A 26,343-nucleotide genomic window follows, 5' to 3' on the forward strand; every position below is an offset into this window, starting at 1 on the left:
GGAGCCATGTGATGGCACTCAAGGTTTGGAACATAGCACAGGAAAAATTATAATACTTTCAGGCATCATATGGGACAAAACTTTGGGGTAAAAAAATAACATGTCATAACAAACTACTATTAGTTTATCCACTTTTAAATGGTCACTATATTTATTACATAAGAGAGACACAATTTGCTTTACAATCTGCTCTAAATGATTCTGTTCTGAGAAACAGAAATAAATATTATGAAGCAAGAAAGGTCAGGCTGAAGATTACGAAAAAAGTAATAACAGTAAAAGTTGGTGGACTGCACATAAGTGTTACTACTCAAATTGCCAAAATGTTCAAAAATGTCACACTAAATTTAAAAATGCTAGCAAAAAACCCCAACCCAAACATGTTTCCAGAAAGATCTCTGTTAGGAAAACAGACTAATGTGTTCTTACAGGTTTAGCTTTCTAATACCATGTCAGCTACAACATAGCTTTACCTCATTTTTGCCAGACAACAGCGGGATTTTTAGATACATTTATGGCAGACATTCTTCTTTCATTTTAGAAACCAGGCAGACCAATCAAACAACTTTGTCCCAGACAAAGTTTCATATGTCTTTAGGTTCTCTGCTCTTCCAAGATGTGTACAGAACATTTGAACACTATATTCCCTTGCCTAGGAGTTACTGATGACACAACGACAGAATTCCTAATGTGTATAAAAAAATTCACTTTGGCTAGGAGCTGCCTGAAAGCATCTGGGATAAACAGGCACTACTGTGTTGCAATATCATAACTTTAGGGGACAATCACTCCAAAAGAAGTATTTTTACATAGGTTAGTTTAGATTCATTTGGGATTTTTATCAAGATTAATAAAAATGTTTCTACATTTCTCGGCTTGTTGTGTATTTGATTTGTATTTCATGAAATATAACAGCTCAGGATGGTGGGTCACAAACAATATGCACCTTCAAAAAACAACTGAGAAAGAAGTAAATCTCACAAAATTAATAAATGCACAGAAGCTGAAAAGGAGGAATGAAAACTCATTCAACACCTGAAATTGCTACTCTCACTTCTTCAATACAGTGTGCTTTCAAGGTAATGATGGCATCATAATTAAATCTACAGGACAGCCTGAGTATGATTTTCTGTGTCATAAAAAGAAAGGTCAGCATTTCTCACTATGACCTGTGTTCCAAATATTTGTATCACATGCACAAGAAAACCAAAAGCCATAATTTCTGCACTTCTTCATGATTTGATAGCATGATAAAACTTTATAAGGCCAAATATAAAACACATTGTACTAAAAGGATAGGAAAAACCAACACAGAGACATGTTGTCAACACAGACCAATTCCCTGTAGTTCAGTTCCCAGATGACAAATGGCATTACAAAGTCATGTATAAGATATTCTCAGCAAAACATAGAAAAATATGTTCAACATAGGCATCTCTACAAATAGGAACTAAACATTGTCACAAATTCAATCCAGATAGATGGCTATCCCAGCTGAATAACAAATTAATGAGAAACACCTTTTGGCTTCTTCTATTGCCAAAAGAAAAGACTCAATTAAAGACAGCTTACATCTTTACTTAATAAAGATTAATGAAACAAGCAGAAGAACACAAGCAATTCTCTGCGATGACAAAAGCCAAAGTTTAACAGACGCATTATAAGAAACTTTGCAGTGTCAGAGCTGCCAAATGCGTTAGCAAAACGAGTAACGACTTTCGGAAAATGCTTGCCATGTGTAGGTCAGAAGGAAAGGAAGTACAACTTCCTGAAAAAGCAGGCTTACAGGAGATCAGAACAGATACAAGAAAGGTGAAGTCAGTGCAAACTGTCGAGAGGGATGAAAAGATGTTAAATTAAATTTAAAAAAAAGCTTTAAGTCAGCAAGCATAAAATCTGACCAAACTGATAAAAACATTCCATTTCCCAACTGATGATTGCAAATGCGTACAATATTTATTGCTTTTACACATGTTGATTTAGACATTCTAACCCTGTTTTTTGAACGAAATCAGGTGTTATAAGTTGGAAGGCATAGATTAAAAAAATCGGTATATCAAACACAAAACTCTATGCTAAGATTTAGCTACTGAAAGATTAGAAGAGGACAAACAACAGCCTCTGCCAGTTGTTCAACCCCATTCAATTTTCATGTGATCTGGGTACCCAGCCTCACACAACTCCTATTAGGGCACCAACCACACTTCTGGGACACAGCCACAGACCATTTCAAACAACACAAGTTTGGTTTTCAAAAGGCTTTTAATCAGCCTGCAAAATCCTAGGCCATATTTTCTAGCTTTATAACATGCCAAATATAAGTTACAAGAAAGCAGTCCTTCCCTCCATAGCTCAAAGCATAATTACTTAAGAGATGCTATCACTTTCTTTTGCTAAGTCAGTGAAAGTTTAAGTTGTCACTCTGAATATTAAGGCAGAAGCAGCTTCCCTGTCTAAGTGGGATCACTCTTCTACATGATCTAAGGAATTAAGTGTGTCATGATGACCATTTCTGAAAACAAAGTTTCAATTAAAAGCTTTTAGATGACACTGAGATTAGGTACTCAAACTTTACTTCCCACCTTAAAGGAGGCTGATAGACACCCAAATTCCCCATTGCTATTCTGGGTTTACAGAATTATTCCCAGCTGAACACACTTATAAGTAACAAATCATTCCTTGTTCCATGCTTGGTACAGATACAGCTGATATTAGGACTACAAATATTTATATAGTGAAAGCTAATATTAAAATAGTGAAGTGAATTACTCCCAGCAATGTAGCAATGACATTTCCCCAGAACATCCAGGTTTCAAAATTTGCACAGAAATTAGTTAAATACTGAGGCAAGCTGTCTGTCCTAACCTCTGTGTGTCCTCACCTGCTTTGCTAGGACTGCTCTATCCACTCAACTCTGCCACACTATTATGACTAAGGCAAGGGAGCAAATATTTGTGAGAAATAGCTGGCTAATCTGGAAATGAGTCAGAAGTCAACACAAAGACACCATACTTCAGCTCAATAGATATTAATAATCTTACTACTTCTTATAGTGAAAAAAAATCATGTAAAATTAAGAAGCACACGCAGGGTATATTTTCTATTAATAATTATGAAGCTATAGCTAAGCAGTGTCGTGTTAGGATAGCCTCAGAGAAGTCTTCTGATAACAATATAATTATCTATGATCCCATGACAGAAATGTAAGGTAATTACATAATTATTTCTCATCTGAAACAGGTGATGTGCATTCTAAAGTGGATATTACCTGAACAGACATCCACTTGTTGTGAATGTACATAGTTATATTGACAGACAAATCTGTGCAGCAGTGTCCAGTGAAGGAGCTGACCCTGACCAAACAGTTCCCCTGGGGGTTGCATGTCCATGGCTGAGAGCTGCCTCTAAGATCAAATACATAGAGCCTCAGGGGCAGAAGCTGGAAAAGCATATCAAATGAACTCAAAATCACTAAGTAATTGTTTTTTAAACTTTCCAAAAATTTCCTCAAAAATTTTCAAAACAAATCTATAAAGTTTGATTCCCAAAGAGGATTAAGTTATATGGAATGCAAGGTAGTCTTAGAATCCCAGGCTGCCATTTCAACCCTTTCAATAACTTCAGTGATATTTTTTGAGCCTGATTTTAGTTACCTTTAGTCTACACACACAAAATACTTAAACAGAGGAGATCTGATAAAACACATGGTCTGGAAATAAATATATTTCCTCTTTTAAGTTTTAATCTTAAAAGAAGTTCAATTAATTAATAAATTCATTCCCATATATTTTAAGATGATTATTTTAATTTTACATAAATTCAAGATTCTGAGCAGGCACATGATATACAGCACCCCTTCTTATTGTACAAAGAATATAGTTTTATATGAATAAGCAACTTGTAGTTGCAGTTTCATAAAATAATTTTGGAAGATGTAGCCTCTTAAAAGAGGTTACAAAATTTTGGCCTTCTATTTTCCTCTTGAAATGGTGGTCAGGTCACTGAAAGGCACAATCACAATGGCACTAGGTATCCTTATCCTGACTTTGCAATACCCACAAGGATTCTCCTGGAAAAGAAAGCCATCCTCTCTGTTAGAAAGCTTTTCTAAATGTTTAATAGGAATCGTTTTTTGCAGAAATTTGAACAGTTACTTCTTGTCCTGTGTATAACAGATTATTCTTTCCTCTTTACAAGAGTTTTTATTTACAAGAAGACTGTTATCCACAAACCTATTCTAATTACATCTTTACTTCACAGTAACATTTGCTACTTGCTATGTCTAAGTTTTCCCTACAAGACAACTTGCAGATCAATGGGTTTAGCTGTTGGCATAAACACTGAGATAGAAAATGTTGTTAATGATCAGGTACACGGAAAAGTGCCAGATTCTGACACTATCTAGGTTTCTAAAAATGACAAAAAACAGGCTATTTTTCAATAGTTTTTGTCTACTGCACTCAAGACTGTTTTTTTTTTTTTTTTGCTTGCTAGCTACTGACAGTGTTTTATTTTATAACAGTATTCTAAAAACACAAGTAATGAAAACCATATGCTTACTTGGAAAACATTTTCAGGTCAACAGCAGCTACTTACAGTCTCCCTACAAATCAAACAACACCCACAGACAATACCATGAAAGGGCACAATAAAGACACTGGATCTTTTCACTGTTTTAATTAGTTATACTTGCTTCTTTGGTGAAATCACAAAACCTCTCAATTTGAAACAATGAAACAAACCAAACAAAGAAAAACTCCTACAATCTTCATTAACTAAGTCCATCAGGCAAGGAAAAAAGATTAACAAAACAAGATAAAGCAGATAAGAAAGCTATTAGACAGGAGATTCTCTAAAAATAACTCATTTGGAAACAAGCAGAGAAATTTTTAGTAATAACTAACAAAATACTTCATGATCTTTTCATGATCAAAGTCTTCTCTTTAGACTATTACAACTCAAACACAATAAATATTGCTTTACAAAAGTCTGCTGCATGGCTTCTGAAGATGCCTAAAATCTTCCAGCTTTGTTTCTGTTAACTTAGCTAGGCACCAATCCAAGTATAATAGCTACTGAAAAATAAACATTAAACTATCAGTAAGTGTCTTCACAGTTGTACTGTGCTGTTCATATCCAGGATTTTACGTGTTTAATCTGTTTTCATTCACTGTAAACTAACCCAGTGTTAAATCTCACAACGCACAGGCTCTCTGTCTGATATTGTATTCTTCATTAGGACAGAGTCCAAAATTCTGCAAGTTTTGATTTTCTACAAAATACTGCTACTTACATGAAAGAACAAGCAATAGAGTGAGAAGGCATAAGAAAAACATTACTTTCATGCACTGCTGAAAGTCAATACTTAATATTAAAGCAAGGAAGAATTACGACTGGTTCATTAAACTTTTTATATGCTTCATACTGAACAAAGAATGGGAACACAGTGTTTCAGATGAGCACTCATTTTCAACTATTTCTTGTCCCTAAACTCACATTATTTAGGACATTCAGGCCATGTGTGACTGAAAAAATAATAGTGGAAAAAACAGCTAAGCCCTCCTGCTAGGATGCTAAATGCCAATACAAAAGGGTAGCTCAATCATTTTTGGAAAAAAAAAAAGTTAATGCACTCTAGCTGCTGGTGGTGCACTGATAACAGAAGCAGCAGAAAGTCAAAGACTTAGTGCCAGTCAGCTAAAACGCCCACCTTCCTGAAGGCGTGCAGCAGATCTGAATCCTGCAAGGACATCAATCCAACCAACAGAAAAGGGATTCTGTCAGCTCCCATATATTTCTCAGTAACTGTTTTTCAGTTTGCCACCTCTCAGTCTCTACCCTTTTCATACTTGTTTGCGTTACTGATACATTTCAAAGGTTTGGTCTGTGTCAATGCCAGAGCCCTTTATTATTTTTGAAGTACTGGCAAAACCCTGCAAATATAGGGCAAATGCAGCTTTCCAGACCAAATTGTACTTCACACTAGAATGTAAAACCATGTACAGAGAAACATCTCCAAGAAGAACAATTTTACCAGCAAAATAAAGGTTTTGTCAATACAATAATGTATTTGCTAATGGCTTCTGCCAAAATAACTAAACCAGTCAGTGTTAGCACCTCTTCACAATTCTGTCCAGCACAGCTGTGCTGACAGAAGTCTGTTGCATAGAAAACAGCCTCTTGCTCAGTTCCAAAAAGTTTGTCAACCAGCTGAATTTTATAGAATCCTCTTTTGAACAGACTTGTTTTGGCCTATGCTAATTTTGCAAGCAGTATCCCACCAGCAACAAGAATGCGCTTTAAGTAGGAAAACTAACTTTTGGTTCTGCATCTTGACACAGCATAACTACATTAATTCTATAGAAGGAGATGCCTTGAAGTTTGGTTTTATGGTAAAACACCCAAAAATGCAGCTTTGTAGTATTTATATTTCAGTCACTCCAGAATTGAATACACATTTTTGTGTATGGAACAGGTTAAGAAACATTGTTGCCATAACCATTAGAAAAGCATAAACACTCCAAATTCAAGTCCATTTTGTTTCTCCTCCAATCAAGAACTACCAAGCTTAAATGCTCTGCAACACACCTCAGTCAAATCTTGCTGGTTCACATTTTACTCTGCAACCTCTTGACATCTCATGTTGTCCAAAGGGGCTGTAAAAGCATATATAAAGGGGTTTAAGCAAAGAGCATGGTGGAAATATGAAAACAAATGGAGACAAAAAGACCAGCTAGCTGCATATTCTGTCTCCAGAAACAGAGAAAGATAGATGACAAGATGAAGAGATTAAGCCTAATACTACTCTTGAGTACTATCCAGGTTCCAACAGTTTACAGCTGATAGCCTTCTTGATTAAGTAGATAAAGTTAATAAAAATTTCCCAAATCAACTGCTTAGGAGTAAAATACACAAAAAACCTTTGCAATTTTCAGGGACTTTAAGTAGGCAGACACTTCAAACTTATCTAACCATAACATAAGCAAAAAAACAAACCAAAAAGAAAACAAGTATTTTGAAAAACATTACAATACTTTTAACAGTCCCAAAAAATTCAAATCCTATGAATCAGGCTTTTAAAACACATGGTTCTTAAAAAGAAATATGAAAAATATGTGAACAATAAAAGCAGAAGTAATTCAAAGTAGTCCCATTATTTATCATCTGTTTGCAAGTCTGATCAGCAGTGAAGTCATTGTTTCCTAGTCTTCATCACAATCATTAGGATTTGTTTTCAGTAAAAGTAGATATCAACACAAAATAAACCAACTCTTTATTAAAAAACCCACCAGATACGTTTCTAATCTCAGTAAAGAGAAAAATAATCCTGGGTCTAATAGACCTATGCAATGCTTTTTGTTTTTGTCTAGAAAAGTATGAGGTAAACACCTCCTTGCAGATGGGTCACCTCTGATACAAAACAGCTGTAAAGATTTAGGAGATCTTCAAAAAGAAGATGCAGCAGAAATTAGTATCAAATTCTTTATACACCATCAGAAGGTGCACCCTGTTTGTGTAGCTGTCTTTCCATAGAATAATAATTGGCACCATGAGCTAAGAATAGACATTAGAAGCCCCCATTGGTCCTCCTCATTTAAATCTGAATAAAGCAGTCAACTGTGGAAGACTATAACAACATCTGCTTTATTTAAACATAAATAACATTGACAAAAATTAAATTTCATATGTTTAGGACTGCAGTTTATACTCCATACACTGAGTACTTTACCCTCAGAAGAAATACTGGCTACAAAGTGCCAATTCTTAGGCATCAGACTGTTTTAGAATGGGTCTCGTGCCAATCACAAAGAGGTTTGGGACTACACAGGTTGCCTTCTACAAGACAGAATAAAGGAGAGGCACAAAACTATCTAAACATGTACTGCCAAAATGAAGCAAGTCCTTGAAACATCATACTTAAGGGCTATTTTCAGAAGCATTAGCTATAGTACTGCCTCACTTTAAATCAAGGGACATCTATTTCCAGAAAATCCTTCCTAAAGTTTTGCAGGTACACAAATTATCTTTTGATCCTGAAAAAGTATTGAGAGTAAATCAACACTACATATTGCTACACCATGATAAATGGCTCAATCAGTTTGGCCACACAAGCAAAGCAATGTAATACTTGAGGTCCAATTTACCATGCTGGTTTAGAGAGAGCTCTTGGTTTTGTTTCTACACAACACTATTAAGTGACGTAAATGTACTCTGACTGGCCTCAAAAGTTTCCTTTTGTAAAGGAAAGAACCTACATAAACAGATCATAGTTCTCTCAGGGAATTTACCCAGCAGAACTACTTACCATCTGAAACCACCACTGCTACACCAATGCACTGCAGTGGCAATTGATTCCTTTCTTAGAAACAAGAAATGTTTCTTCATTCACAGGACCATGTGACTTCTTTTTTTTTTTTTTCCTAAGTTCTAGTGAAAAAGTACTTTTTTGACATCATTGAAGTAGCATTTGGATATATGCATTCTGCCAATTATTTTCCACACATAAGCAATCACTTTTCCACTTCACACAGAAGTTTTCTAGTTTGATGGCTCAGCCAAAAGGAAAACTTGACACAAGTTAAATACTCAAATGGCATAGGATTAGTTTTTCAGGCTAAGGCACAAATCTGTTTAGATGTGTAGAAAGAAATCACATATCTTGAACTTATGAGATAATGCTACCTCTTCCACATTAAGTTTTTTTTAAATATTAAATTGTAGAAATTCTGCTTGTGAACACTTATAATACAAATAGAGATTAAAATTGTCTCATCAGTTGCTTTTGTGGCTTTATTCATACAGTGAAGGTGGGAAGAAAGGAGTAATAGCTTAAAAAAAACATCCTACTGCCTGGAAGCATAAGGGGAACTGGCTCCTTGGCTTTGATTTACATGATGCAAACTTTCAGTCAACAATTAACTGCTTTATGAGGTTATGTCTTTACAATATTTAACACTTGTGCTATATTAGTTAAAACTGTTCCAAATTCTTTCAGAAATTCGTATTTAGAATTAATACAGCCTGAAAAGCCTCAGTCCATTTGATCATATATTGATGGCCACCTCAGGGATCAGAGTAATTATACATGAGATGTATAATAAATTCTTAGAGCTCCTGCTGTATGCCATAAAGCTGCTTCTTTACTGCACAAGGAACCAGATACTAATCTGCACAAATGTGCAGTTTACACTGAGAATTACAAAGCAGCACATTGTGCAGTGCAGAAAAGCACCAAAGTATTCAATATCCATATCATTTTTTACTTTGTACACTGCTCATGTAGTCCCAATTACTTAAATCTGTGAAAACAGAGACAATCCACTTCTCCAATTGTCAGGTCTGAATCCTTATTTTAATTACTATCTCCCAAATTTTTTTCTTGAGATTTTCTTTTCTTAACACAGTCATTCTTTGAATTCCAAGCCGCAGTTTAGCTTATTCTATGCAATAAGTACAGGTTTTTGATGCTTTCACATCGTATCAGAATCTTCATTTCAGAACTACTGTGTGCAAATGTACAGAACACTTTGGGAAGAGATAGTCAGATGGCCAACCACAGTACTTCCTTCTGATCACAGCAGGATTTAAGGAAAAAAAACAGATGTTCCAAGCTAACTTTCATATACAATGTTTTTTACTTATAGATTGCTCTTCTTCCAACTCTCTTCTGTTTTCCATATAGTTTTTGAAATGTGGTACCCAGAAGTAGACTTCATCTTCCAACCTTACCAATGTGGAGCAGGGTAGAGAAACAGTCCTTTAGGCCATATTCATCTTTATATAACCCAGTATGACACTAGTCCTTCATCTAATGATATAATCACTGACTCAAATTCAACTTTGATCATTCCCCATCCTTACAATCAAGTCTTCTGAGAACCCTCTTCTAACCCAATGTTCTCCACACGATATTAAAATTGCTTGATTATTTTTGATTAAGAACAGTACATTGTATTTGTTCCAATCTTTAATTCTACCCTTCTTCTTTTACTTATGTAAACAATTTGGTCAAGGTAATCTTTACTTTTAATCCTGCTGTATAAATTGACTCCCTTCAGCTTTGTGGGCTTTCAGAGCTGCATAGAGCTCTCAGGCCACTAAAAACGGACCTTTTACATTAGGACTTCATCACACGACTGTGTTGTGTTGACACAGAAACTGTTAGGAAGGGTTCCAACTACAGGCTCCAGTAACAAGAGCTGAGCAGAGGCCAGCCCTCCGTGACCCTTCTGAGAGTTAGTCAGACCCCCCAGGAAATACTCTAAAGGACAGTATAAGGCTGTAAGGGAAGTGATGCCATCTACCTGTAAATCACCTTCACGTTCTTCTGGTCTCTTAAATCTAAACCTCTAAACCCCACAAGCCCCCAGTAGCACATGATAGTATCAGAATTTTGGACTCATTCACATTGCAATCCATCATCTATATTAAGAAAAAAAAAAAAAAAAATCCAGCAATATCAGTTCTCAAGCATTTTCTTCCATTGTCATGAAGTATCTATAGTAAGCTATGAGAGAGCTTCTGATCCTCTTGAACCAAGTTTTTTTATTTCTTGTACATACATTTTCGTAGCTTTTCTATGAAATAATTACTCAAAAGTGTCAAAAACTTTACTACAGTCAAAATATATAGCACAAGTTTATTATCCTTAAATAGAAAACCAATTACATTGTCTTAAAAAAATTTATGTATCTGCTAATTCACTTGTCAAAAAATGGTCTCAGACTATTTTATCTCTGGATAAACTCCTGATAAACTTCTCTTAACTGTCCACACAGATACTTCAAGCTATCAAAAAAAAAAATTAACTCTTTTTTTTTTAGATTAACTCTTTAATCCAAAAAAAATATTAACACTTTTTTTTTTTAGATTAACTCTTTAATCCATCCATCTTCCAACTGCATAATGTAAAAACTAACAGATTTGATTTTTTTTCCCAATGCTGGAAGACTATTTTTATTAAATCAAGCTCAGGTAGAAGCTTCATATTTTTCCCCTCCAAATGCTTTATTCATTCATTGTGAACAGTGAAGTTCATACCTCAAGGCTTGCAAACTTGTGATTTTTGTGTTTGCTTAAGAGCTGTATAATGTTCACAATTTTCCAGACCTCCCTCCTTATTCTTAAAACACATTAAGAACAACTGGAAGCATGATACCCAATTTGGTCTGACAATGCTTCTTTTACACATCAGACAATGCATTATTTTCCCTTAATAGAAAACAATACATTTATTGAAAAAAGTCCATGAACATGTTTTACTGAATACTGGTACCACAATATTCAATAATCATTTATGCACTTTCCAAATTCCTTAACTAATACATTCTCTAAATTTTTGCTGCTTTTAATACACTTAAAAGTCAGTGGTAACTGTAATTATCAGTTAATTCTTCTATTTTCCAATTCATTCTGCACATCATCCTGCTTGAATTGGCTATTTGACTCAATCAGATGTTTTGCAATGCAGGTGAGTTTTTTACCTTCCTTTTTGGTGTTTTTTTTCCTTTTCATTCTCCCAAATTGTTGTGCCTAGGTTTTCTTGGTTTTTATTTTTTATTTTTTTTTAATAATTACCAAAAAAGAAAAAACACAAAGAACTTTTTTTAGCAACTCTGGGTCACAAATTTTAAAAACTGTTGAACAGATTGATGCTCAAGACCATTCATATAGCTCCTATTATTTAGTTACAACTACAACCATTGCCTAGTCAGCTTCTGAATACCTGATTTTTGACTAGCATGCTATCAACAAATAATTTACCATCAAGAAACTATTAGGTAACTATATCCAGACTTAAACAATATAGAAGCAACAAAAACATCAATAATGATGGGAATGAGTAGGCATGAAGGCACACCCACTCAAAGTTATGTGTAATTTTATGGGCCAGAAACATTTGGTAAGAGGGAGTCTAAAAACTGTACCTAATCCAGGCAATTCCACATCTTACCACAGTTAGTCCACAAATTAGAGGATCTGAAGGACGCTTTGGCCCAGCAAAACACATTGCGGTTGTCTTTTCTTTCCTGTTGTGAAAATACTAGAGACAAAGTAGGATATGCATCAAAACTATAACATTACATCTTCTCAGGGAAAGCCACTACAAATTATCTGTACAAAACAAGATAATGGGAAGTACCAAACGCTTCTTAAGTTGTTACGAAACGTTATGTAAATGGGTGGAGTGAAGAGCTATTTTACTTTCCGTAGGTTAACCAGAATCACTCGAGACACAGAGGACGTAGTTACGTTTTTGAAATGCGTTCACTTTTGTATCTTTACAACTTTATGTACATTAAATAAAACTACATATACAACAATTCCAGATTCATACCCATAGAAAACTCGGGTGACCCACAACACATCTATAAAACTTTTGTCTCTTTAGCAACATACTGTTTGCCAACAAACAGTTTAGTGCAAAGTGTATGTCAATTCAGAGATAAAACCAAGTTTTGTGGGGCAGAGAGCGCAAATCCCCAAGAATTATAAACTGTTACAGAAACACAAAGTTAATAAAAATATCAATTCCAAAAAGTTATATTCATAGTTATTTTTGGTTGAAACTAAGTATATTTTCATGGCAGATTCTCTAAACTTACAGCTATATTTAATGACAAATCCCAGAGAGTCATGATCAGTAGCAGAGGGTCTAGCTGGAGGCCTGTCACAAGTGGTGTCCCCAGGGATCAGTACTGGGCCCAATATTGTATAACTTGTCCATCAGTGACTCGGGTGAAGGGGCAGATGCCTCCTCAGCAAGTTTGCTGGTGACACAAAGCTGGGAGGAGTGGCTGATACCACGGAGGGCTTCAAAATGGTCTTCAAAAGGGCCTTGAGAGAGATGGAAGAGAAGAACTGGAAGACTGAGAGATGGACAGAAAGCAGTGCCTGAAATTCAGCAGAGGCAATGGCAGAGTCCCATGCCTGCTAAAGAATAACCCCCTGCAGCAGTGCAGGCTGGGGACCAAACTGCTGGAAAGCAACTCTGTGGAGAAGGACCTGTGGGCCCTGGTGGACAACAAGCTGTCCATGAGCCTGCAGTGAGCCCCTGTGGCCAAGGCAGCCAATGGTCTCCTCGGGTGTATTCGGAAGAGTGTTGCCAGCAGGTCAGTGGAGGTGATCCTGCCCCTCTACTCAGCCCAGGCGAGGCCACATCTGGAGTGCTGCGTCCAGTTCTGGGCTCCTCAGCACAAGAGAGACATGGAGCTCCTGGAGTGGGTCCACTGGAGGTCAACAGAGAGGAATAAATGACTGGAACATATCCCTCAAAAGGACAGGCTGAAAGAGCTGGGCATTTTGAGCCTTGAAAAGAGATAAGTGAGAGATTTCATTAATGTGTATAGATATCTAATGGGGGGCACCAAGAGGATGGAGCCAGGTTCTTCTCAGTGATGCCAAGGAATAGGACAAGAGACAATGGGCAGAGACTGATGCACGGGAAGATGCACCAAGTGAACAAGCACTGGAGCAAATTGCCTGGAGAGCTTGTTATGTATCCCTTACTAGAGATATTCAAGAGCCAACTGGACACAATCCCATGCTGTGTGCTCTGGGATGACCCTGCTTGAGTCAGGAGGTTGGACCATATGACACACTTTCAACCTTACCTATTCCCTGGTTCTGTAATTCTGTATTCAATTTTTTTCATGCATAAATACACTAACAGATTTTTACAGGAGTAAAATTTCCTTAAAAGGCAGAGAACTAAAGCATCACATTTATATCCTAAAAAATAAAATTACAAAAAATATTAAAACAAGATTTTTTTTTAATACTACCAGCAACATACAAAGCAACCTGCATATGATATAAAGTATTACTTCCTAGAAAACTAGGAGGAAAACAAACCTACACAAAAAGAAGTATAATCACAATTCACGTAGACTAACTGAGCAAAGGGCTGGGGTAGAGAACCTGAAAGGAGTACGTTTCATCATTCAAAAATAAACTGTAAAATTCTTTGAAAACATATTACCTTCAGGGGTTTTAAGAAAAAAAAAAAAAAGTTTTGATTTGGCAACCATGTTGTCTTTTTAAACAGTGCCCTCTCCCGTTCAGGATTAAACTGTGACTTTCCTAGTGAGAGAGTCACACAGACCATAATAGAAATGGTCACTCCCTTGTGACTTGTCCATAACTTTCTTTAACCATCCAATTTTCCAGAACTTAAACCAATCACAACCACAGAACTATCAAAATATACTACATCTAAACTAGTTCTAGCCAAGCAAAGCCAGCTTGTGAGTAAGAACAGGCAGTTTGGAGCTCAAGTGCACTCAAAACAGCAGGAACATTGGGAAATGTCCCAGATATCCTCAAAACCCTGCAGCACTCACTGCAAAGCTGTATAGATTCAATCAGAGTTGTTTGGATAAGAAATTCAGTTTGCAAATCACAACTTCTAAAGTGCCATAAAAGAGACAGCATCTGGCATACCTATTTCTAAACTCTTCACCTGCATATGACTCTGGACTTACTGAAAAAAAATACACTACATTTCATTTTACTATTTGCAATTGTCCAAAATTTAGAGAGGCAACTCCACATAAAAATTATTCCTGTATTAAAGAAAAATGGCTCAATACTGTTTAAGTTAAAAAGTAGCATATTTTCTGATTTCTAAGAAATGTGTCTCCGAGATTTTATTTTTTAATTTTCTGGTAGAATATGTGACTCAGAAGCAGTCACCTCTATATATGTTTCATTAACAAGAAGTATTTTATGTAATAGAGTTCAATCTTGAATTTTAAGTTGTATAGGAATGAGAAGTTTGAATGCTTTCAAAATTTCTCACAGAATGTTTCAGCTGGTTTTAAAGACAAAACCAAAAAAGGAAGCAGGTTTGCTTTTCTATATTAAAAAACCACAAATTACAGTTGCTTTCTTAAAACTCCAAGAACTTCTGTTCTTTTAAATGAAGACTTGAAAGAGTGGGAGACCTTTTTGCCATGGCTCTGCTTTTTTTTAGTGTTATTATTTGTTGGCCATCAGAATTGATGAAAAAAGAAAGATAGAAGGAACATACGCTACCAGAACTCAGATTAATTAGATTTCATAGTGATACCGTAGCTTAGAGCAAGGAGGGCAAAGTAAATAATAAATGAAAAGTAAGCTGATAATATCTCTATGATAACTTATGTACCAGAAAGAGAAATAATGAACTACATACAAGTGTTGTTATATTACAGATGGCACATATGAACCATTCACACCCACATGACCAATGCGATATATTCTGAAGACAGCCCAGCCTGATCCAGCTCACATTAAGCAGTACAAAACACTAATTCCTATATAACAGGATTCACAAAAATAGTATGTCCTGGGGTGACTTTTATGATGCTTGTATCCCCACTTCTCTGTTCATGCTGGATAATAAGTTTTGCATCTTTAAGACTTGTTCTGAGAGCGAAGCAGGGAGAGAAGAAGCGCAGAGTTTGTTATCAGAAACTGCACTTGCTCCCCTGCATCCTGCTCCTGGACTGTGTTGTCTACAGCACGGACAGACAATGGGACAGAGCTCTTCTTTGCTTTTAGTTAGGTTTTAGCTGGCTGAGGCAGAGAAGTTCCCTGGACTGTGGGTTTTCATTCTCTTTGGACCTGTTCAAACCTGCTCTGGACTGAACACCCAGAGGAGCACCGGCAGCTCGCACCTGTGGCCCACCGGGCTGGGCCTGGGCCGAGTCATTTCCAGCACAGGAGGGACTGATAAGAGACTGAGTGAGCCAAGCTACAGCCCACGGAGGGGACTTTTCAGAGTTTGTCATGTCCTTTGGAGTGGCAAGAGGTTTTATTGTTTAATATTGTTCATCTTTTGCGCTGGTGAATGCTTTGCCTCTTAAATAAACAGTTTTTCCCACTTTTCTCCAAGCGAGAGGCTGCTTGAATCTGCTTTCTAGAGGAACCCCTTTGGAGGTTTTCTCCCAAATTTGCCCTAAACCAGGACAAATACAATCACAAGGAGTGCAGCACTCCAGCATCTGAACCACTTCAAGGATCTGGCAAATACCCTAATCCACAATATGGTAATGGCTACTATCACTGTAATCACAAACACAAAATGCCAGCAGGTGCTGAACCAGCCACTGTGAGTATAGAGGGACAATCACTATTTTTGATACAGGCCAGGATGCCATCGGCCTTCTTGGCTACCTGGCCATACTGCTGCCTCAAGGTCAGCTGCTGTCAACCAGCATGCTAAGGTCCCTTTCTGCTGGGAAGCTTTCCAGCTGCTCTTCCCCCCTGCCTGTAGTGCTACAGGGAGAAGTTGCAATCCAAGTGAAGAACCTGGTACTTCACCTTACTACACCTCACACTATTGGGCTCAGCCCATCAATCCAGCCTGGCCAGAACCCTCTATAGATGTCCACCCTCCAGCAGACCAACACTCCCTCCTAACTTGGTGTTGTCCTCAAATTTACTGTGGGTGCACCCAATCCCCATGTCCACATCATCAATAACTTTATTAAACAGGACTGGCCCCAATACTGAAGCTTGGGGAACTCCACTTATAAGCAGCCACAAATTTGATGTGGTACCATTGACCACCACTGTGGGCTGTGGGCCCAGCCATCCAGCCAGTTCTTTACCCAGCAAAGCATGCACCAGTCCAAGCCATGGGCTGCCAGCTTCTCCAGGAAAATGCTGTGGGAGACAGAATCAAAGGCTTTGCTGTAGCAACATCCACAGCCTTTCCCCAACCCACTAGGTGGGCACTGGTCATAAAAGGAGATAAGGTTGGTCAAACAGGATCTGCCTCTCACAAACTGGGCTGGCTAGGCCTGATCCCCTGGCTATCCTGCATATGCAATGCAAGGCACTCAAGATAATCTGTTCCATAACTTTCATGGGCACCAAGATCAGGCTGCCAGGCCTGTAGTTCCCTGAATCCTCCCTCTGGCCCTTCTTGTGGACGGGCATCACATTGATCAACTTCTGTTGGTCTGGGGCCTCCCCAGTTAGCCAGGACTGATGACAAATGATGGAGAGCAGCTTAGTGAGTTCATCTGCCAGCTCCCTCATTCTCTTGCGTGAATCCCATCTCACTCCATGGATTTATAATGTCTAACTGGCACAGCAGGTCACAAACTAACTACTCCTGAATTACAGGCAGTCTGTTCTGCTCCCCCCATCCCCATCTAGCAGCTCAGGAAGCTGGTTGATAAGCCATCTTTCTGTTGAAGACTGAGGCAAAAGAGGCATTAACTGCTCAGCCTTATTATCCTTGGTTGCAATATTCCTCTTTACATCCAATAGAGGTTGGAAATTTTCCTTGGCTATTCTTCTGTTTTTAATGTATTTATAAAAGCACTTTCTACCATCTTTCACAGAGGTGGCCAGATTGAGTTCTAGAAGAGCTTTTGTCTTTCTAATTTTCTTTCTATGTGACCTAACAACACCCTTGTAGGATTCCTGAGTTTCCTGCCACTTCTTCCTAAGGTGATAAACTCTTTTTTTCCTTAAGTTCCAGAAAAAGCTCCTTATTCAGTCAGGTAAGTCTTCTTCCCTGACAGGTTATTTTTTGGCATGCAGGGAGAGACTGCTCCTGTGCCTTTATGATTTGCCTCTTCATGTATGTCCAGCCTTTCTGGATCCTTTTGTTTTTAAGGGCTGTTTCCCAAGGAACTCTCTGAACCAGTGTCCTGAACAGGCCAAAGTCCAGCCTCCTGAAATCCAAGGTGGAGGTTTTGTTGACCCCTTCCTTACCTCACCCAGAGTTGAATACTCCATTTTGTTATGGGCACTGTGCCAAAGATGTCATCTGACCACCACATTTCCCACCAGCCCTTCTGTTTGTAAAAAGCAGGTCTAGCAGGGTACCCCACTTGCTAAGCTCACTTACCAGTTGTGTCAGGAAGTTGTCTTCCACACACTCGAGAAACCTTCTTGACTGCCTCCTCTCCACTGTGTTGAGTTTCCAGCAGACATTTTACAAGTTAGTCTCCCACAAGAACAAGGGCTAGCAATTTTGAAACTTCAGCCAGAGGCTTACAGAATAGTTAATCCATCTCTTCATCCCAGTTGGGTTTTCTATAATAGACTCCTATCAGGATGTCTGCGTTGCTGGCCTTCCCCCGATTCTTACCCACAGATACTCAACCTTGTTATCATTATCCTTGAGCTCTATACAGTTGAAACACTCCCTAACGTACAGAGCCACTCCATCACCTCTCCTTCCTTGCTTGTCCCTTCTGAAGTGCTTGTAGCCATGAATTGCAGCACATCCTTTAAATGCCTCATCCCATTTCATTTCCCTGATGGCAACTACATCACAGCTTTCCTGCTGCACAATGGCCTTCAGCTCCTCCTGTTTGTTACCCATCCTTATGTAGATGCACTTTAGCTGGGCTATCAGTTCAATCCCCAACACAGGCATGCTACCCCAGGTTAATCTGTGGTGAGTCTGGTCTTATCTACTTCCCCCTTCAAACTAAGTTTAAAGCCCCCTCAATTGTCCCTGCCAACTCACAGGCCTAGAATCCTTTTCACTCTTTTAGACAGGCAAACCTCATTTGCCTGCAGCCAGCCTAGTGCTATATAAACTATCCCATGAGGGAAAATGCCAATACTGCACCAATGGCACCAGACTTCAAGCCATGTATTGATCAGGGTTTTCCAGTTTCTTTCAGCACTCTCCCCTGCTACTGAAAATATTGAGGGAAACACCACCTCTGCCCATATCCCTTCAACCAGTCATCCCAATGTTCTGAAGTCCTTTTTGATTGCACTAGGAACTGTCACTGCTGACCTGGAAATCCAGAATTAGATAATAATCAGAGGGCTAAATCAGTCCAAGGAGTCTTCTAGTAATATCTCTTAGGCCCCAAGGAGGCAGCAGATTTCCCTGTGGGACAAGACCAGTCAGTATATGGGGCCCTCAGTTCCCCTCAGAAGGGAGTCACCTACAACAATAACCCATCCTTCTTTTTTTACAGCTGTAGTTGTAATGTGTCTGGTTGACTGACTTGCCCCACACAGACCTTCACTATCACTTGCTTGACACTTGAATCCCAGAGCCTCATACCTAGCCCCATCTCAATTCACAAAAAAAAAAAAAACCCAAACAAACAAAACAAAACAAAAATAGCCCAAAAAAACCCCAAGCATATCTGAATGCAGCAAAGTCAACCACAGGACAAAATAGTTAGGAATTGTAAAATTTAGAATCGCATCACTGAGGATTTTGAAATCAATCAGGAATTCTTCTTAAATCAGTTTTCTGCCTGATTGTGCCTTCCTGCATGTCCTAGTCTGGTTGCTTTTAATATGCTTAGATTGAGGCTTTGCTATTTCCTGCCTTAACTCAATGGATTTATGAGCTGATTTTTTTAAGGGCCCTGGAGCTTATATCTTTATTCCTAAAAGATGCATCATCCATAAATAGACATTGCTTATTACCTGTTCAGTATCCAAGACTTAAACAACCATAATTTAAGATTTCAGGTTGCTTTATGAATGCCTAACAAACATCACTTAGCTCTTACTTCCCAAACACTTTCAACTTCAAGTTATTATAGTCTATGAATAAGGCTTATGTATTTTCCATTATAGAACATAACTGTAAGTTATGCATTACACAAAGCTCTAAACAGCAAGATTATGTAATTTTTGTTCAACTTGTCTTCCAAGCAGTGAAAGCAGAAGCAAGTGACCTAGAAGTATAGAGGTGCTGTTTGATCATGTAAGTATATGGTTAGAAAAGCAAAGGCTGACCTGGAATTGAATTTGGCAAAAGACACAAAAGACAACATGAAAGGATTCTGCAAGCAAATCAGCAGCAGAAGGAAGACTAGGGAGGACATGGACCTATGGCAAAATAAACAAAGGCCACAAAGGTGGATGCATTTAATGCTTTTTTGCCTCATTATTTACCTAAAAAAGATGGCTCTCAGGAGTCTTAGGTCCCTGAGCCTAGAGGAGAAGTCCGCAGCAAGGAAGAATTACCCTCAATTGAGGGAGCACTTAAAACATGTAAAAATATGTATCCTTGTAGCAGAGGACAACAGTATTTTCTTGTGCACTGGGAAGAGTGTCAAGCAGGCCAAGGAGGAAGATTCTTCCCCTCTTCTCAGCACTGTTGAGGCCACATCTGTAGTCCTGCACCCGGCTCTGGGCTATCCAGTACAAGGCAGACATCGACTTAATGAGACAAGCACAGAGTCACAAAAGTGATTAAGAGACTGGGGCATCTGACACAAAATAAGACGGTGTTGTACCTCACACAGATTGTTTGGATGTAATTTTAATTATTTTTCTCATTATGGGTACAGCAACTAAACAAAAAAGCAAACAAAAAAACGCAAATCCACTTGACAAATTCTAGTTGTGAGATTATATGCACAAGGAAATGTGATAAACATTGTAGTAACTAGCCATTGACCAACCTAAATAGGTATTTAAACAAAGATTCTCAGCAAGCCCTCAATATAATTGTCTTTCTGCTCTTGAAATTTTCAGACATTTGCCACACAAATATGATAAATACACTACAAAATACTAAAAAGCCATTTGATTTCTATTAAATAACATCCATACCCAGTAACCAAAAAGACAAAGCCATTTATTCTGCACAAACTGAATAGAAAAGCAGATTTGTAACTAAGATTTTAAAACAGTCTAAAAATATCTGTAACTTCTGCTGCTATTTAATTGCATTTTAATATTAGACTTTTCATTTTAGTGCTTGATTGAGATTTTGAGGGGTGTTTTTTGTTGGAGTTTTTAAGCAGTTTTTCAGACTTTAAATTATTTTTATATGAATATCAGCATACTACTTCCTTTTCATTCTTTCCTGCTTTTATAAAGCACATACAACTCTTCTACTGTTTCAGTTACCAAGCAATAGACTGTAAAAAAGTAATGCAAAACTTCCATAAACAGGTAACTGCACAATTCTGAAGAGAGAGATACTTCAGGGCAGTAAAAACCAGAGATTACCAGATTTAAAACACACAATATGTAAACTGATGCAGTAAAACTGCTGGGAGAGTTAAAAAAAAATCTCATTTTTCAGCTAGGTTAAAGCAAAATCCAAGGAGGCCAGCCCATCCAGGCTCCTTTGAAATCAATAGGAACATGTCAGGCTGGTATGGCAATGACACTGAACAGCTACTAAGCTGTTGACATGGTTGCTTACTCAAAAGTTTTCCATACCTGTTTTTGAATTGAATTCACTTTAATTCTCAATTTATCTAAACTGACATCAAAGTAGCATACTTCTATACAACTACATGACTTTTATAACACTTTGACTGAAATAAATGAAATAATGAACATAAAGAATAGAAAATAAAATACCTGTTATTGAACAGTACACTATGTGAGGAGCAATCCTTTTAATGTCTTCATAACCTAGACCCATTTCAGCCAGCTTCCCAGGGACAAAGTTTTCCACAAAAACATCAGATGCTGCTGCAAGCTTTAGAAAAGAAAAAGATGAGTAAAATCTGTTAATTAGCTCCCAAAAGTTGAATAAATTCCTATGTAACTTAATTTTAAAATCTTGCTAATCAAAATGGGTCTGGTTTTCCTGATAAAAGAAAAGCCTATAGAGATACTTTTTTGTCAGATTGTACATTTCTGCAAACTACATATTAGAGATACTGCATATCTAGAAAGAAGACTGTCAAAAACCTAGAGTGATTAGACAAAACTGTGATATTATCAGTATCACATCAATTTCCTAAGGCTTGACAACAGTTTACAGAGCAATCTTCACATACATTCTTTCTACCCCCTTTTTCTTAAGAAAAGTGAAGTGATATAGCTCCATTATTCATGTTTTCTCCATAATAAAAATAAAATATATTAAAATATATTTTTAAAATATATTAAAATATATTAAAATATATTACAAATTATATTTATAATATTTAAAAATATTTTTAAATTATTTTTTATTTTCAAGTCATTGATTGGAATTACCATAACAAGGCCATATATCCAACTTCCTATATGTAGAAGAGGGAGCCCAACAACACAGAAAATTAAAAAATTAAAATTAAGATCTTAAAGTCACATTAAATACAATAGTGCTGTAAGGGTCTGCAATATGACTTTTTTCATTGCTTTCAAATGAATGACTTAGTCCAAAAATCTACTGATGTTATGATTAACATATAACCTTGATTTGATTTAAATTCCATCCTCTCTTACAAAATTTATAAGCAGATATACATATGCAAATTTCTCTAAGACTAATACAAGTTGACTCCTGAAGCATGAGAACTACATGTCAAAAAACAGATGTATGCCTTGAAGAACTTGTGGGCTTTCTGCCTGGTAAATTGTGTGGGGTATATGTGAGTGCACAGGAATTTAAGAAATGCTCCCTACCAGGTACACATGTTTGTGCACCCATTTTTCAGCATAACTGATAAATTAATTGGTTAATGCTATTTGCAGCCAATCAAGGAGTCACAGTCTCTGAAACTGCCATGACACTGTGTAATTAAATATACAGTGTGTTAAACAAGCTCCTACAAACTAGTGTCATCTGAACAGAAATCACAATGCCTCTATGAAAGATCAAGTTAAGGAGGTTTCATTCTCTATTTAAATCCATGACAGTTCACACATATATACTTTTTTAACTGGTAACGCTACAGCTTTAGCCTAATTGATTCAAGAGATGAAATTGGTTACAACTTCTGTATTGCTTTCATTGTGATTTTATATAATCTGTGAAAATTACAATGATTGGATGGGATAAAACAGTTGAAAGTTGTTGTCCATGTTATATTGAAGAACTACCATCTCCTACAAGCCACTGAGGAAGAAAGCATGACACAGTACTGCAACACGAAAAGCACCTTACTTCTGGACTGGGCAACATAGGTGAAATGACAAAAAAGTTAAGTGAGGATATAATGATTTGGGCCCAGAGTTTAGCAAGGTATATGCTTTTAAAGAAAGGAGTTTTCAAGACACATTACAATTGCTGCACCAGTTCTGCATCTAAAGTTTTCATTGGAAATAGTTTTTAATGTATAAAGGTGGCAGTCTACATGTAGCTCTGATGCTCACTGAACCAATAATTCTGCCATTGTGGAAAACTGGATACATAGTCTGATCCAAACTCATGCCTTACATTTTAGCTTTTATATTTTCCAGATTCTGTACTGCATTAGTATATAACTCTGAACTTCATAAAAAGTGTTTTAGCAAGTTCTCTTCACAGTTTAGTTGGACAAAATAATCCTTTTCCAGCCCAAGAACCAAAGACACTGTTGCAGCTTCAGGCCCAAAAGCAAATTGAGGAGAACAATCTGGGAGGATGGGATTTCATAACCTGACGCTGTAATTGGACAATTAACCCCAATATGTAAATGCATCAAAACTTATAAAAGTGTGAAAATGTGTGACCTGTAGTCCATCTTGGGTGTAGCCACGGCCAGGTTCTTGTACTGCCCAAGGTGTATCCTTTGAAGGCCTTTTTAATAAATACCTACTTTAATCCTTTAACACTGTCTAGCCTCTCTTCAAGATAGCCTCTCAAGGCATCAAAACAAACTATGTTCTTAAAATGCACAGAGATTTTCAGTCTCAATGGGGTCTTAAGTCCACTGTCAACTTTAATTTCATACTTCATGTCCTAAAAGTCCTCTAAACATCACTTGTATTTTAACACCTACTAACAGAGCAATACAACACAGACCTGACTTGGAGAACTATCTGTTCCAGAGAGGACACTGATAGGCTCAACATTATACCTCAGGAAATAAGGAACAGCAGAGTTCATGCCAAAGTAATTATTAAGTTGTATAACAAATAATGATGCTACTAACTTTATAAAGGAAACCATGCATACCTTTTGGAAGTTTTGGTTGGTGTTTTTTTGGTTTGTTGTTTGTTTGTGGATTTTTTTGTGTTTTGTGTGCTTTGGTTTTTACAAGAACTCTACAGAGAAGAATCTGCATAACACATACCTGTAAACAAATACATGTATATACACATATATATATGTGAGTAGCTTGTTTTATCAAGTAAGAGAGCAATTCATGGGACACATTGACCTTTCAGCTAAAAATAGTGGAAGAGAAGAAGTGCCATTGGCTCCCAGCCAATTAAAGTCCCAAGTTCTTAATGAATAAAAAAAAAAAAACAAAAAACCACAAAGTTTATTAGTTAAGGCTAAATAATTCACACGGGAGAAGTATACTCAAGGTTCTTAAAATGAGTTTTTGACAATGACCACTAAATAATGTTCTAATACCAAAAGATATCAGAGCATGGGACTGGCACATATACAAACACTGAAGAGAAAAAAATAATTTTCATTCAGGAAGACAGACAAATATTTGGAATGCAGCCACCCAAAAACACTAGAAGGGAAGAAAGGGCTACAAGTGACATAGTATAAAGAAATAAAGAAGTCACAGGAATAATTTTGTGGAAATCAAGTCATCATGTATGAAAGAATAGATCCTTGGAAAAATATATTGTAGTGTTGTGCCAAAGGATGAAAAGCAGCCAGGACTCCTGATTAATACATTTCTTCAGCTCACTAGATACTACTGACTAATTGTCAAGTCTATGTTTTTGTCATATACCTTCAGACTCTCTACTCCTGTTTTTCTAACATGATTATAAATTGAGAATTGCCTTCTTCCAACTATACAAAATATATGTGGGAAATAAAACCTATTCTAACCATGATACCTTGCTTTATAAAGGTAAAAATTATAACCTTATTACATTTCTTTGTAGCTTTTACACTGGTGACACAACTCATATTTATGTATGAATAAGCAGTGTCACAAAAATCAATTTATACTTTTCATCAGCTACTTTAAAGACATGGACACTTCTTGTCATAACAAGAAGTGTCATGACAAATACAATGCTGAACAATGCTCAATTCCATACACTGTCCTGATGATAGCAACTGAAAACAAAAGCCTATTATAAATAACTTCCCTTTACACATACTTTTTGACAAAACTCCAAAGAGAAGTTTCATTTGAGATGAATAATGGAATGTCAAGACCTCTGCACCAAATGCTTTCAAAATACATCATTCAAAATCAAGCAGAAGGATGAACTCCACAAGTAATGTGACAAACAGAGATTCATCAGTTTTTCAATGTTCTATTTTACAGATAAGGATGGCATTGATTTAAGGAACAGAAAGCTATAGTTGTTATTAAAGCAACTTCAAAAAAGGATAGAAAATATAAGAAATTACTTTGTCACAGGCAGTCTCCTCATTTTTACAGCTAGTGTGGTAAATATTTAACCGATGATGCCACTTTTTCCTCCACCTCTTCTTGACTCATAGGCCCAGCTGCCTTTAACTCTTCAAACACCTTCAGCCCACACATGTGGGCACTCTGAATAGTTTCTCTTTCACCATTTTTAAAGGTCAAATAATAAATTAATCTTCTTCCACAAGAGGAAAAAATTTTATAGCACTTAATTAGAACATGACTAGTTTATCCAAAAATATGTCTGTGTTATACCATGCAAAAATGAAAATTTCTGCTTCCAAATTTTTTAGAAGTTAAACATACAGCTCCATAACAAATTAACAATAAATGCCTCTCTTCTGCAAAAAGAGAAGGCACTGTAGAATTATATCTATATATAATCTCCAGAGTATTTCCGGATGAAGTACCTTTGCATAGCTAACAAATCAAAAGCATCAGAAAACTTAATCTATTTCCATTTTATGCATTATTCCCAACAAAAAGTACTACCAGACAAATTCCACCTACTGTATGACATATAGTGTCACTGTGAAAAAGGGATTAGAACTGATACTGAAACAAGCAGAAACAGAAGTCAGCTGCTACTACTGCAGGGCTTAAAACACAGCACTAGCAAGTAGCAGGTCTTGCATTTCTCAACAAATAATAAATAAAGGGATAACAAAACTCAAGTGTGACAAAATGTGAGATTTGATGCTTTTATTATTTTTAGATAGAGAAATGGATCACCTTAAAAGATGTTGAAGTCAAATACTGAAAAAGAAACAAATACTAAGTTTCACCTACAGGACAATGTTTTTCAGGAGGATGTACAGCAACTGAACACTGTAACATTCAAAAAACTGCATTTACTGGAGCACAGCATCTCCTCCCAACTGCTCACTGACTTCATCTGATCAGTTCATCTTGAATTGTTCTACTGCAGTAGTACAGCAAGATCAGTAGTAGTACAGCAGCAGCAACAGGAAAGGAATAGGCTATTAGACCATTTCCTCACAATATTTCATTTGAAGATTCTGATGACACTTTCATGTCATTATGTAAACCTAAAGTCATTACAAGTTACACTGAACATTGAGCCCAAAAGCACAGACTACAGAAGTATATATGGTAATTTACAAAATTTACT

At 36.9% G+C, this 26,343-nt stretch overlaps 1 protein-coding gene across 22 annotated transcripts in view; it reads right to left on the reverse strand.

Annotated features, from left to right (window-relative positions):
• Window positions 1-26,343, reverse strand: part of SUGCT (succinyl-CoA:glutarate-CoA transferase) — a 319,512-nt gene that overhangs the window by 284,007 nt on the left and 9,162 nt on the right. For all 22 annotated transcript variants that reach the window (XR_005255720.1, XR_005255717.1, XR_005255716.1 and 19 more), the window contains exon 6: window positions 21,304-21,424. Coding sequence is in view for 16 of the 22 variants with exons in the window: in XM_038127213.1 (XP_037983141.1) it covers window positions 21,304-21,424 (121 nt within the window). In the remaining 6 variants the exon portion in view is untranslated. The remainder of the gene's footprint in view (window positions 1-21,303; window positions 21,425-26,343) is intronic.

The sequence above is a fragment of the Motacilla alba genome, chromosome 2, assembly GCF_015832195.1.
Source record: "Motacilla alba alba isolate MOTALB_02 chromosome 2, Motacilla_alba_V1.0_pri, whole genome shotgun sequence".
NCBI classification, from domain to species: Eukaryota; Metazoa; Chordata; class Aves; order Passeriformes; family Motacillidae; genus Motacilla; species Motacilla alba.